Source organism: Falco peregrinus, chromosome 1 (genome assembly GCF_023634155.1).
Source record: "Falco peregrinus isolate bFalPer1 chromosome 1, bFalPer1.pri, whole genome shotgun sequence".
Taxonomy (NCBI): domain Eukaryota; kingdom Metazoa; phylum Chordata; class Aves; order Falconiformes; family Falconidae; genus Falco; species Falco peregrinus.
The window spans coordinates 129905521-129919377 of NC_073721.1; the positions used below are offsets into that span (position 1 = coordinate 129905521).

The 13857-nt window shown below is 41.0% G+C and overlaps 1 protein-coding gene across 10 annotated transcripts in view; it reads left to right on the forward strand.

Moving 5' to 3' along the window:
• The window catches only part of MYO9A (myosin IXA), a 184219-nt gene that overhangs the window by 118267 nt on the left and 52095 nt on the right, over nucleotides 1-13857 (forward strand). For all 10 annotated transcript variants that reach the window (XM_055818976.1, XM_055818992.1, XM_055819003.1 and 7 more), the window contains one exon: nucleotides 12544-12665. In XM_055818976.1, the coding sequence (XP_055674951.1) occupies nucleotides 12544-12665 (122 nt within the window). The remainder of the gene's footprint in view (nucleotides 1-12543; nucleotides 12666-13857) is intronic.

Genomic DNA, 13857 nt, shown 5'->3' on the forward strand with positions numbered 1-13857 from the left:
TAGGAGGGAGCCGAGCTGCTGTCATCCATAAGGGAATTCTGGTGCTTGGGCTGGGATTTCTTAGCAGGTCAGTGCTCCTCCCTAAGCCTGGGGTATATGCAGAGCTCCTGATTGCAGCAATCTGTAGTTCTTCTTGGGCTGGCTTATAACCAATGACCTAATTAGCTTTCTCCTATAAATCTGTCAAGCACACGAAGTCATTAAAGTCAGTATTTGCTGTATGGATGAGAGGAGCTGTTGCAGAGGCATCTGATTGCAAAGGGCTCGTTCCAGTTCTTAATGTCAGAGCACGTCATCTGTCTAGGGCTGGAGCACTGCAAGCTCTGCTGGTGGAAAATATGGTCATCTCTACATAGTTTGCTTGCTATAAATATAAATAAATGTACAGCTGCATGAGCACTAATCCTTCAGTGAATTATTTGTATGGTTTAACCATTTCATTTTCCTCTTCTCGGAGTTATGTGCTGCATGTGGAGGATTGGATTTGATGGAAAGAAAACAGATGATACATATTCAGATCTTGGGTCTTCAGAATACCCTTCCTTCCCAGCTGGCCCAAAGATTAACCTCTTTTTAATGATAGTTGCTGAATTACAGGTGAAGACTGTAGGGAGTTAATATTGTGTTGGCAAAAAAAAAAAAAGATGACGAAATAGTTATATTACTTTGAATTGCGAATTTATCTGAGATATTTGTGGCTTTACAAGGGTTTATTTGATGTCTTGGATGGCTGAAAGACAAGTGGGGTTATTGATGATGGGCGCCTGAAGTGGAGAGGGGTCTTGCCTTGTACCCAGAGATATGCTGCTTTTATCTCCAGAGCTTGCAGGAGGCTGCAGACAGATTGCTGAGGTATTTGGACATTTCTGCTAAAAGAAATGACAAATGTAAGTATTCGCTAAGGATTTTCTTTAAGTTGTAATAGAATTTCTGTGCAAGAGCGGTATTTAGCCATGATGTAATTGTTGCTGTGGCATACTGCTGATGTTATGGATACCAAAATACCTCTCGCAAAGTCATCTAACAGAAGCGAGGGATTATTTTAACTTTTTTTTTCCTTGATGAAATCTAATACAGTGTGCCTTGAGAATCTTTTTTTAAAAAAAACAAACAAAACCTTCTGCCTGAAGACAACACTATTTCCAGTGGTTTGCAAACAACCAGCTGAGGCATCCTCAGGCGGTCTGGCTTCAGCCTGATGCTTCCTATAAATGCAGCTGCTGTTGTGCTGTGTACCGAGAGTCTTCAAAGGTCTTTGCAACAGCAAACTCCTTGCTCTGAGCCACCCCTGAGAATAAGGATAAGGCATCTCTGCCTGCTATTTATAGTAAAATAGGAGGACAAGGCAGTAAGTGGTAAATGTTAGAGTTCTGCCTTGGATTAAGTGATTACTGATGTTTCTTTACCATTTTTTTTTTAAACGGACTGTTCTAGATCGCAAAGGAAGATTTAGTGATGATTCACGATACATGGGAATATGCTTTGGCAGATGATGGAAGAGTACAAGAAAGACAAACCTGATGAAGCAGTAAAGCCTCAGGCTCAAAAATCCCAGCCTGTCTGTGTAGGCAAACTCTTGGATTCAAACCAATAACAATTATTTATTAATCTAGAAAGATTGCTGTTGCAGGAATCATAACTTAAATACAGCCTGACCCATCACATAGCATGGGTGGTTTTTCTCTGGCCTGGCAGAGCCCCCCCGGCCCATTCTCCAAACTTTGTCATCTTTGACCTCACTGATCGTCCTCCGTCCCTGCTCAAGGCTCACCCAGTGCTCAGCTGTACAGTTACCCCCATGCCAGCCACCTTGCCCTGTTTCAGCTGATGCCTTCAAAGGTTGAGAAGTCATCCTGTAGCTTTCTGTCCCACAGATATTGCTGTTTAAGTTCTTTTCTACCTTTTGTTTACCCACCAAACCTCAATTTTGAGGACATCGTTTTATTGTTTTAAAAAATTGATGAATAACTGAGGTTGAGTCTGAAAAAGAAATTATTTTTTTTTTGAAGCATGATTAGCTGGCATGAGCTCAGGTGTTAAGCGAAGTGTATTTTCTGGTGGGGTGGGTCCCTGTTGAGCTTGATGCCCCAACCACCAAATCTCAGCCTGCTCAGATAGAAAAACTTAATTTCATAAAGTTAATGCGTCCTATGAAATGTTTGCTCAGCCATCTAAAGCTCCGTAAATATTTAGGCAAGTCTATAGGTTTTATTGGTCCTGTGTAATAGGTGTAGACATCTGAGAGTCTGGTCTAAATCATGAACATTATAACCATTTGCTCATCGCAATCAGAGTGAATTAATTAATCGATTTGTCACGGGATGCAGTGATAGGTAGTTTATTTAGTCTGTGAAATGACTGCAATGTCTGTGATACTTTAAAGCATCTTGTATATGCAATGTTTCTCAGGCTACGCTGCTTTGTTTCCCAGCAGCCTTCCATGTCATTTAGGGTAAATAAAATACAAAAATTAAATAAGGAGAAATAAATTGTTTCATTTAATTTAAGAAAATAATTAAAATTAGTTAAATTAAAAATAAATCATGAAAAAGGATCTTTCTCTTACTGCTTGGCATACTTTTTCCCTTCCTTCCAGTAAGGGGTTTTTGTACCTCATCGCTACAGTTAAGCATGAATGCCTCTTTGTTGCATCTGAAGACAAAAGCCAACCATCAGAAGTCAACTGTTGAGGACTAGAAGGCTCAGTTCAAATTTCTGTTTTCGTTGGAGGTAGGAGAGCGGATGCCCTCCGAAAAATGCTGCTGTCAGCTGTGTGCCATATGTCACATGGAGGAATACCAAGCTGCATAAGTTATTGATTTATTGTTTGGCAACACGCCACTGCATGTAACCCACATTTGGGGGGAAAAAAAAGGATGCTTAGAGTATGTAACTCATATTTTTTAAAAAAATATATTTAAAAAGGGTACTTAGAGTTGTTTAAGTGTTATCTTTAGGACAGGAAGATTTCAAACTACAGGACTGAAATAAAACACAACTGTGGTTATCACTGGTCCCCCAAAGCATTGCCTGGGGTCCTTCCCCCCCAGGGTGGTGCATGGCCAGGGCGGGATCCAGGGAGGCTCCATTTGCCACCCCCTTGTTTTGGGGCTTCTCCAGATAATGAAAGTTCATAATATATAATACATAGTAGAGTATTTTATATATATACATTATATAATGTCATAGAATACTTTGAGTTGAAAGGGACCTTAAAGATAATCTAGTTCCAACTTCCCACCTATAGAGTATGTACTATATGGATCCCCCATGAGTAGTGCTCTCAAATATGTGTAATGGCATACTAGGTAGGCAAATTAGAAAACATGCTTAAAATATCATTAACAAATACTCTAGCAAGCTTTCTTGGTGTGACGTACTGGTGTGAAAGACTCAACAGTTTTCTGCATTTTTTGTACATTAGAATTACATATCGAAAAGAGACAGGGTCTCATTGCTCTTGTTTTTTTTTAATATGATTCTGTGACCTTCAGTTTCAGACCAGTGCAGAGAAGTGGTGTATCTGTGTTTTTGTGAAAGTATCATGATTGTGGTTGGCAGCATAAATTTCTTGAGATAAATGCACAGAGCTCCTATCTGCAAGTTGGGCAATGTGTAGTTTTAAAGATTCAAGTTCATATTTTGCCTAGTGACTTAGGAACGTGGACTGCTTTACAAATTGTCTTGTAGTAAGGAAAAGCAAAGGTTATATCGATAAAAAGATTATCTCAGCGCTGTCCCTATGTCTTGGCTTTTGCTGATGTTTTTGTGAGCCAGACAAGCTAAGGGGAATGTTACCAGGCATCACACAACATCTGAGCACATCCCCAGGCTGTGCTTGCAGCGCTGCTGCATCTGCCCCAAACCGCCTCTGTTCCCCTTATTCGGAGCTCCTCTTCCATCCCTCATCCCCACCCTCCTTGCTAGAGCTCTCCAAGTTGCAGGTGCCTTGCTTCCGGTGGCGTTATATCTCTCCCAAGTTGCCATCATCTCTTGAGCCCCTTTTTCCCCTTTTCTAAGCTGGTTCCTTGACTTTTCCAGTTAGATAATGTTTTCTGCTGATTGTGGTTCCTATTCAAATACATTGGATAAATATATATGGGTATGGGCTGTGCCAGGGGACAGTCCTGTCCCCCTAACCCAGCCAGAGCCCTGCACCAGCGGGGTTGGGATTGACATGGGTACACCGAACCTGACTGTCCTCTGGGACCTGGCCCTGAGATGCAATCCAATACATGTATATTTATTTATTTTCAATAGATAGATATGTACTCATGTATGTTATGAAGCTCCCCCTGAAAAAAAAACCCAGAAATCAAAAAAGGATGAGATAAAGATGAAATAAACACAAATTTTTATTTATTAGTGATACAAAAAGTATTTTCTTCCCACACCTTGCTTTGGAGAGCATTACGTGTGATCTAGGGTGCTTCTGTACTAGTCTCCTAGGGCCGGGTCCTGGGTGTTAGTCCAGAATTATAGTCATGGGGAAATTCTGGCACATTCCCAATACCTATGAGCCAAATTAGGCAAGGATGTAGTGAAATCTTCGGTTATATCAGAAAGAAAGCACTAGCAATACTTGTGAGCAACAGCTTTTTTTAAAAATAAGACCTCAGTGCATGTTGATGGATTTTCCTAGGACAGCATTGTGCTGTGTGAGCTCCCTTCTTAAGCAAGAAGATGAGTGAGAAACCTCTAAAAGCCTCTAAAATACTTCAACCCATCCAAAAAAATACCATATTGAGGCAGAACTGGATGGTCCATTGTGACCGTGGCTCTTCTACTTGTTACATGTGAAATTCCTGCTTGGACAGTTGGTTTGGCACAGTAACAAGATGTTTATAGGGGTAGCACAAGACAACTATGTGTGTGTGTATATATATACATATACATATTAGGGAGCACTGTGAGCCCACTGTAAGTGTGAATGAATGAGAAGGGAATCGGGATCAAGTGTATTTATTGGCACAAGTTTGGAGTGGGACTGGAAGAGGAAGAAGACATTTAGCCTCGAGGACCAGTCTGGTGTTGACCATGACCACTGTGGACATCCTCTTCATGCTTCCTAAGCCTGATGTATCTTGCAAGAACTGCATTGATATTTCTTTTCCTCTTTGATAGCAAGAAATTAAAGAAATTAATGTGCCAGCAGATCACACAGAATCGTTAGGCTCACGCTTCTCCTGGCTGTTGTAAGAGCAGGTTGGGAAGAAGGATGCTCCTGGAAAGAGAGTAAATGGGACCGTGGCGACATGTATTTTGCTAGCCAGATCATGCAAAACCTACTTTCCCCATTTTGAGAGAAAAATACAATTTATGACTGAAACCTACTGTTGCCACTGAAACGCAGGAAGCTGATTTGAGCTTGGAGATGGGTGCTGCAAAGCTGGTGTAACACAGCCACGTGTGTGAAACCCTGGGCTGCACCTACTATTTTAAAACACTTTATTTAATGATGGACAGTCTGAATTACAATAAGTCAAAATCTTAGGCTGCGTACATGCAGCAAACTGGAGATTGTCAGTAGCCGAAGGATCAGCCCCAAAGAAAAACCAAATTCACTTGCCATTTGCTGAGGAGCCACTGAGAGTGTCACCTTGAAGGAGAAGACCATCTCGGGGAGCACCTTTTGCTTCAAAGCCATCTGCCAACGCTCCATAAGTGGTTTGTAACTTAAAACAGGTGGCAGCAGCAGTGCAGTGGAAGGCTGTTTATCAGAACCCCTATGTTGCCATATATTATCATTAAAATGGAGCGGCTTATAAACCTGTTTATAGATTGTGTATTTATAAAGCATGTGGGGATGCATTTTTATATATACTGTCTGTGGATGCATTATTTTAAAAATTATATATATGGCTGTGTGTGTAAATTCCTTTTCTACTTAAATTGAGAACAAACACAAAAATCCTTGTTCATAAACGAAAGTGTCAGCATTGTCAGCCTTGGCATCCTCTTCTGGAGGGATGTCAGGAGCTCGAGGTATCTGTGCTGTCTGCAGCGTGTAAGTGCTGGCACCAAAGCAGACGTTGGTCTCATTCATTTGGGAACTCTCTAATAATAAGGTTTTCACATCTCAAGGATTTATCATATCAAGCTCATTTTAATTATCAAATTATGCCAGGGTGATTCTGCTGGGACTGGCTCTTGGTACCCACCTGCACTTACTGAACAAACAATCCTCCATGGGATAGATGAATTCCTGAATGAACGGATCCTGGGTGGATCTCCTGGGTGGAGGGGTTTCCCCACACCTAGCTGCTGTTTCCAGCTTTGAAAAAGCCTTCCCAAGCTCCCCAAGATGGATGGTGTAGGGTACATATGTATATAGACATATGCAGAAAGGAGCTTTTACAAGGTTTAGCTCCATTAGTTTTTCATATAACAATGACCTACTGTAATGTAATTTTTAAAACATTAAGAATTGTATTCTTTCTTGGAGGGTTTTCAATGTAGTTTGCAAAATACGGCTTCATTTCTCATTTTTGACCTAAGCTTTTGGAGACATCCTATCTTACTGTCCATCAGCATCTGCAAGGCTGATGGTACCTTGTTACTACCAATCAAGAAAGGAAAAACGTGTATGCTTGGGTTTAGTGGCTCTAAGCTTGCATTTGCAAAGGTTTATATTGTTGGGGGCGTCAAGTTGACTTGTAATATTTAATAAAATTTTGAGATTAAATTTAAGCTGGGGAAGTTGGCTAAGAATGGAGAGACGTGAAAAGGGATTTAATTCCTAGTTTCTCACTTTCCAAACACTGCCTGAAGCTGAAGCAGACGGTGTTAAGAGTTAAGAAGAGAGGAATTTCACACCCTTATGTTTTGTCATGAATTTTTAGGCAAAATATATACATTTCGACATCCCATTGAAGCATATGGCTCTGGATTATGTGAATTTTTGTGAGAAGAACATGAAGGGAAGCATTCCCATGTGGAGATATGCTGGAAAAAAGGATTTTTCAGTTGATTTCCTACTTTATTTTGGGAATTTTCATTGTATAAATAAGGTTTTCCTATGCCTAGGCAATGAAAGGCTCAGGCAGATAACCTCCTGGGGCTTATCTAGCTCTGTCCCGGCGGAGGTGAATGAGCTGGTGGGGTTTTCCTCTGCTGTTGTGATTTACCTGAGCATTTCTGAAGCAGGGTTGCTATGCTTCTGGGAAACAGAGAATGCCATGTTTCCCTTGCACGAAGTTCCTTGCAAATAATTATTCATTATGTTTTACATTGCCTTCTAATATGCTTTAATTTCCTAGTTGGACTTGATACAAGTTGAAATAGCACTGCATGCTACATTTTATCCCTCTTTTTGCTGTCAGCCTTCTCCCATCCCCAAGAAAGAGGTGAGAGCATCATCCCTGGTTTTGGGTTTAAAATGTTATTTTGGGGGGCTGCTTCTCAATTTTCACTGTGACTAATAGCAATATCCCAATGGTATAAGATGTCTGCCTCCTGCGCACTGAAATACTGAGATATTTTTGTGGCTCTTAGCTTGCGACAGGCTGTGTGGATGGATGCCCAGCACCCTCCAGACCTCTTGAAATCACAGCAGAATTTTTACCTTTGATATCCTGTGGTAGGGTAACAAATTTCATGTATCATGGAAAAGCCCCCGCCTTTGTATTCGGGCTTGATTTTTCACTGCCTTGTGATTTGAATTTACTAATCCCTTGGTTTTGTGCTTTAAGACAGATGGGAAACTTCCTATGTTTTTTATTTTGTATTTTTATCATGTCTCTCCAGTTTCATTTCTTCTCTGGGTTTCTATGCCCCTTGTCTCTTAAATTTTTCAAGATCCTGATCACTCCCCTTCAATCACCTCTTAACTTTGCCGTTTGATTTTGGGGAGCAATAGCTCCCAATGAGCATGGTACTGTAGATAAGTGTGAGCTTAAAAATAATATTTAATGCTTTCTCCTCTAATTATGCTTTTTAGCTTTTGTTTTTACTTACTGTTGACTATGGCTGGATATGGAGTAATTCATAATAGAGCGTGTGTGGACATGCAGAGATGTTTTCCAGCACCTCCAAGATGCTGTTAGGCTCATGGGTATATAAAGATATATATAAAACTTTAATTCTGCTGCAGCTTAGAGCGTGTTTGTTTCACTTAGCACCAAAATAAAGTCCTGATAACAGAACTGATCCAACACTCCTGTAAAGATAATGGGACTTGTTTCTCTACGTGTTCAACTATAAAACTATGGCTGATTTCTCTTTGTAGCAGTAGGGTTTCCATCAAGCCTTGCAACCCAGTTGGGAAGGATTTCCTGATGCTCAGCATGCATATTTTAATCTTAAATTCATTATTCTGAGTGGCAGAAGCGGTGTTTGAGCTCTGGGGTCGGTTGTAGGCAGGCAGGGTTTCTCTTTAATAGCGCTTAGCTATGTCTTTACTAGAGTTCCTTTAATCTTCATATGTAAAAAATGCTGGATATTCTGCCGTATGCTGGTTTTTTGATGCCCCAAATTTGACATGCTCTTATGCCTCAGATAATGCTGTATCCAGTAAAGATATTCAGTAAACATTTATGTTCATGTTCTGAATATATGCATTTCAAGGTCTGGATCCACATTTTATGTCTTTTTTTTTTAATGTTTGAACATCACGAATTGTGTTTTATTCAGATCAGCCTGAGCATTTTAAGCTCTAAAAAGCATCCCTTTTAAACAAGAATAACTCGAACTAATGCTGCCTTTTCTTATGAGCCATCTCCCTGCTTAAGCCACATCTTTCTAAATATCGGATGCAGTAATAATGGGTTTTTTCCCCTTAAAGAGAAGCAAAATGAAGTCACTAACCCTCTTCTCTCTTGCGCTTCAGCTGAGTCAGAGGCCAAATCCACGTTACAGGGTTTTGCTGAGCTTGCTGCTGCAGCGAGCGTGCCGGTGCAGCTATGGCAGCTCAGCCCCGCTCTGAGCTGGGTGACAGCATCCGAGAAGTGAGTGTGCTCGCACCGCCAGGACAAGTCCCTTCGGTGACATGTGGTGCCGACGTTGACGTACTGCTAACATCATTGTGGTCAGGGCAGCAGAATTGTTTCTAAATGCACAACTGGGAAGTATCAATCTCCTCGTGGTGAACATACAGGTCACCTCAAGAGAAATCAGTAGCATCTCACCCAGTAATTAAATGAAAATATGGAGCTGCTGGACTCTGAAAAAAAAAACAAACAACCCTGAATATCTATTTTTTTTGTTTTTGCTTGATTTCTTTTGCCAACTTTGAGAGCTCATTGCTCTCTTCTCCAGTGAACTTGCATTGCTCCACCTTCCAGCAGGCCAGGTTTCAGCTATCCAGGGATGGGAGGAGTATATCTGTACATTTTTATTGGGAGTAAGGATGCCAAAAATCAGACTCTGGACTTTACTGCACTAGAAACTCTTGCATATAGTGGTAATGTCAGTGGTTTGGTTCTCTGTGTAAAGATGGTCTTCTAGGAATAGGACATTTGAATTTGCCCATAAACATAGATTAGTTTTAAGTCAAGGTAGAAGTCTAAGCTGGTTTTTAATTAAACTCCAGTTTGAGGGGGTTTTGTTTGAATGGGCTATGTTTCATATTGTCTTCATCTTGTTAAATGAAAACCTCATGTTGTTTGGATGTAATTCCTTAATACTCAAGTGCTCTGCGAGGACCCTGCATCCATCAAAGGATGGCAGAGACTTCATTGTCGTACTCAGGAGTGAAGAATATTGTGGAGGCAGCCTTTCAGGGTGTCTCCTGAATTCTGCAGAAAGACGGTCATTAGAAGGGGAATACAGAAATCATACACAAATCATATAGAAGATTAATAGCTGAAACTTAATTGAATACATCTAACGTATACATATGGACAGCAAGGATTTTACCCTAAAGCTTCTGCTTTTATGTGGTCAATTTGCACAGTGTCCTGCAGACCAGCAACACCCAAGGAATTCGATTGGTCAGTCACAAAGCCGCAGTTACTTCTCCTGGGTTGTGATTCTGAAGGCAATCCAACCAATAACTGGAAAAATGCTAGGAAAGAAGCAATAAGGGGATTTTTTTTTTCCATTTAAGCTTTGGAGCAATTGCTCTGGAATAGTTCCTGCTGCTGCGTACCCACCTGTCTTGAAGTGGGAGCGTATATCTGAGTTATTGTGGAAAAGGTTATTAGTTGAGGACTTTAATCCCTCTTCGTATTTGGCCAACACAGCAAGAGGTTGCATTGGGGATGGAGGGGAGGGAGGAATGGACGGACAGATGTGGGGAGCAACCCCACAGCCTGGGAGTGAGTGTTTCTGACCTAGCCCAGGGGAAAAAGAAGAGCAGAGAAAATTAGCCAAAACCCTGCAGCTGAAGAAACCAAGGCCAGGAGGTATGTGATGACTGGCCCTCAGGTCACACACTATCTGTGGCAGAGCTGAAAAAGCCTAAAAAAAGTAGAGACATTGAAAGAACCCTGGTCTTCTATGGTCATTTACTGGAGTATATTTGAAAAACCGAGAGCTAACATTGCTAATTCGTTATTTTGCACCAATCTTAGGAGTAGTAGAAGTTTTTAGTCTGGGCAGAAGACTTTCACAGCAATGTTCATTTTGCAGCTGCCAAATGTCATACGTGGAGCTGGGGATGTCGAGAGGGCTTCTAGAACAGAGTGATGGTGTGGTCCAGGTTAGATGTATGCAAACATAAAACTTGAGATAATTGGGGGTTTTGGGGGAGAAAAATTATGTAAAGCCCCCAGACAAGTAGTTCAAAAAAGTGTCATAATAATAAATATGTAAGGCAAGTAATGTGTAGCAGGCACCCATCACCACCAAAATAAAGGTCTTCTGTTATCATCACAGCAAGGTTTATTGCTCTCCAGGTGCTCAGGACCAGCCCTGAGCAGGCAAAGCTGGGGCTAATGGACCTGCATGTGATTAAGTGGCTGTCAGAAGCAGGCGGTTGATAAATGATGCTGACTGCAATTACTGCTGCACCCATCACTGTCTCTCTTTTAAATCACTCAGGAGAAGCTCACGCTCGCTCAAGAAATATGCAGTCTTTTACAGTTGACTGGACTGCCATATAGAAGGATTTTTCCTGACTTGTACTGAAAATGCAATGAGTCTTAGTCAAATATATGATTTTTAAATGCCTATAGTTTAGTAGTGACTGGTGAATGTTATTCTGCATGCCTACTGTGTCCTGGTTGCTCTGCAGGAGCCTAAGAAAAAAAGAAGAAAAAAAAAAAAAACGAAAAGAAAACATGAAATTCATAATATGGAGTTGTTCCTTATTTTCAAGATTATTGTTTTTTCCAGTGGTATGTGTTACGTTTTGAACCTGAAAGGCTTTAGGGCTGTTAGAAACTCCTTCTATACCTGCACACGTGTGCATAGAGCGTGTATCATTGATGTAAAGGTATATGATGTTTCAAATAGTGAATTCAGGACCTTCTATGTTTTTTAGCAAAAATTTCCTTGTGAGTTGTGTCAAAGCACTTCAAGCTCTAATTCTAAAAATAATATATGTTGAGTTCATGTTAATTTTGGATGAGGAGAGTTGGAAGAACATATTTCATTTTGAAGTTTTTTGCTGGTATTAAAAATAAAAGCAGAAGCAGCAACAAAAATGAATCAGATGGTTATAAAGCTGCACCATATTAGTGCAATTTTGATAATTTTCCCCTTTTTTTCATCAATTCTGCCATCGAAATGTCTTACGATAGAGAAGTAAAAATGCAGCTTGGATTGGTAGGACTTTTTCCAACACATGGAGTAAGGTGCACTTCCAATATCACTGGAGTGAGTCATAAGTCTTGAAAGTGTATGATAAAAATTACGATTTTTAGACTCTGCTTGCTTCCAGATGCCCAAAAATAATCTGTGCAGAAGACTTCTCGAAGTAATCCAGTTGAAAATATATCTTGGAGGAGAGAACCTTTATAAAAGAGCAAGGGTTGGAGTTATTTTGGTGGAAAATAAAGAGGTTTTTTTCCCCTCAGCATTGGATGTGGGGACAGATCCTCACTTTTACTGTAAAGGGCCATGGCTCTGCTCGTCTTGGAGCGGGGATTTCTACTAGCTGGAGCTCTCTTGGTTAGCCCTTACAGCACCAGCCAGTAATAGTGTGAACTACAGGAGAGTGGACCCCAGCGAATCAGGAAAGGCTGTTCTATTGCTGCTCCTTTGTAATTAAATTATTTTTTTCTTATAGCAACTAAATACTAAGTATTAATTGATGCAAATACATCATATAGCGCATTAACAGCAAGCCAGGAAAAGCAAAGCCAGATGCAATGATGCGCAGCATCTGCAATAGGCATGGTCTGTCATATACCTAACCTGTGTCTGAACAAAAGTCTGGTACATCTGGAATTGTAAAATGCTGCATGGTTCCCTGTTGTCCAAGTGGTTCTTTATCATTTTCTTTTGCATCAAAGAAAATATTGGTGGCATATTAGCAGAAGAAATGTTCATTTTGGTAAATGGTGCATCGGCTTCTGCGAAACTCTTTGAATTTTAGTTGGTTGTTTGGGGTTTTTTTTGCTCGCATACAATATTGTTACAATATCTGGGGGTATTTTTTAGGAGGAATATAGAGCAGAAGGAATTAGTTGGCACAACATAGACTACATAGACAACTCCAGCTGCATCAACCTGATCAGTAAGAAGCCGACGGGCCTGCTCCATCTGCTGGATGAGGAAAGCAAGTGAGTAGGAAACTGGTTTTGCTGGTGATACTTGTTTTTTCACATAAAATGTGTTTAGGTCTTACCTCTTGTGGTTTTTCCCAGAAAGATGCTAATAGCTCCCTGGGCTGATTTATCTGTGTCTCTGGTTTTGTTTCCAAGGTGGTAATGCAAACAGTGGAGACCCAGTGAGCTGAGCAAAAAGCCTTAACAAATAATAACTAAAATTCTGTTTCAAGAATTTCTTCTGTTAAAGGGAAAGGCAAAGGTTTCTGCTACTTCTCTCCTCATATCTCTCCCTGTCTCTTGCGGTGTAAAGATGTGAAGATGCTTGGAGTTGAGCAGAGTGAAGGGAGATCCAAGCACAGGAGTTAAAGCAGGTTGTGTGGGTGCTGTTACAGATATTTAAGGTGGATTTATCAATTTACTTTTAAAAATTAGGCCAGAGTGAGCTGAGGGCATGTACATAGGGGCTGTGCTTCCACAGGATTTTGTGGGCATCAGGGTTGCAGCTCAGATTTCCATCCTCAGTTATATCCATCCAGCTTGTCCCAGTAGAAGCTATCAGATGAGCACGTGGCTTCTGGATCTGCCTTTGGATGGAAAATTGTGAGCGTAAGGGATCTCTTGCCAGAGGCGCGTGCCAGTTTTCTCCATGTGAAGGGCCAGGAAAGGCCAGGTGGTTTTGCTGGTATCACCTTGGATCCATGTGGCTCCAGTCCAGGGCACGCGCTCGCCTCCCACCATTTGCTTGCAGGTTTCTCCTCCGTTTCTTGTCTTGTTGACCAGATGCACGGCAGTGATGCTTCCCCGGTGCCCAGTGGTACTGTACCAGGCTAAAACAGCTTAAATTAGGTAAAGTTGAGAAATATACCCCTGCCAAGCTGGAGATTTACATAAAGTTTGAGGGTGGAGAATTGGCTTGCTTTTACCAAGAGGCTTCCTCTCTCCTGTGCCAGGATCAGTCAAGTAAGTCCTGAAACTGAAGTGAGGTTTGTAGGCAGAACAGCTCAATGTTTCATAAATGTGTGAATACCCCACAGAAATACAAGCAGTCTGAGCCTCAAAACCAATGACAGAAGCTTGGGGTTTCAAACACAGCTGCCCTGAATAATTTCCATGCAATGAGCATACAATGCAGTATACCACAATAAAAATATACCTATTTTTGCTTTTATAACTGATTTCAGACCATTACTAAGTCAGTTAAGAG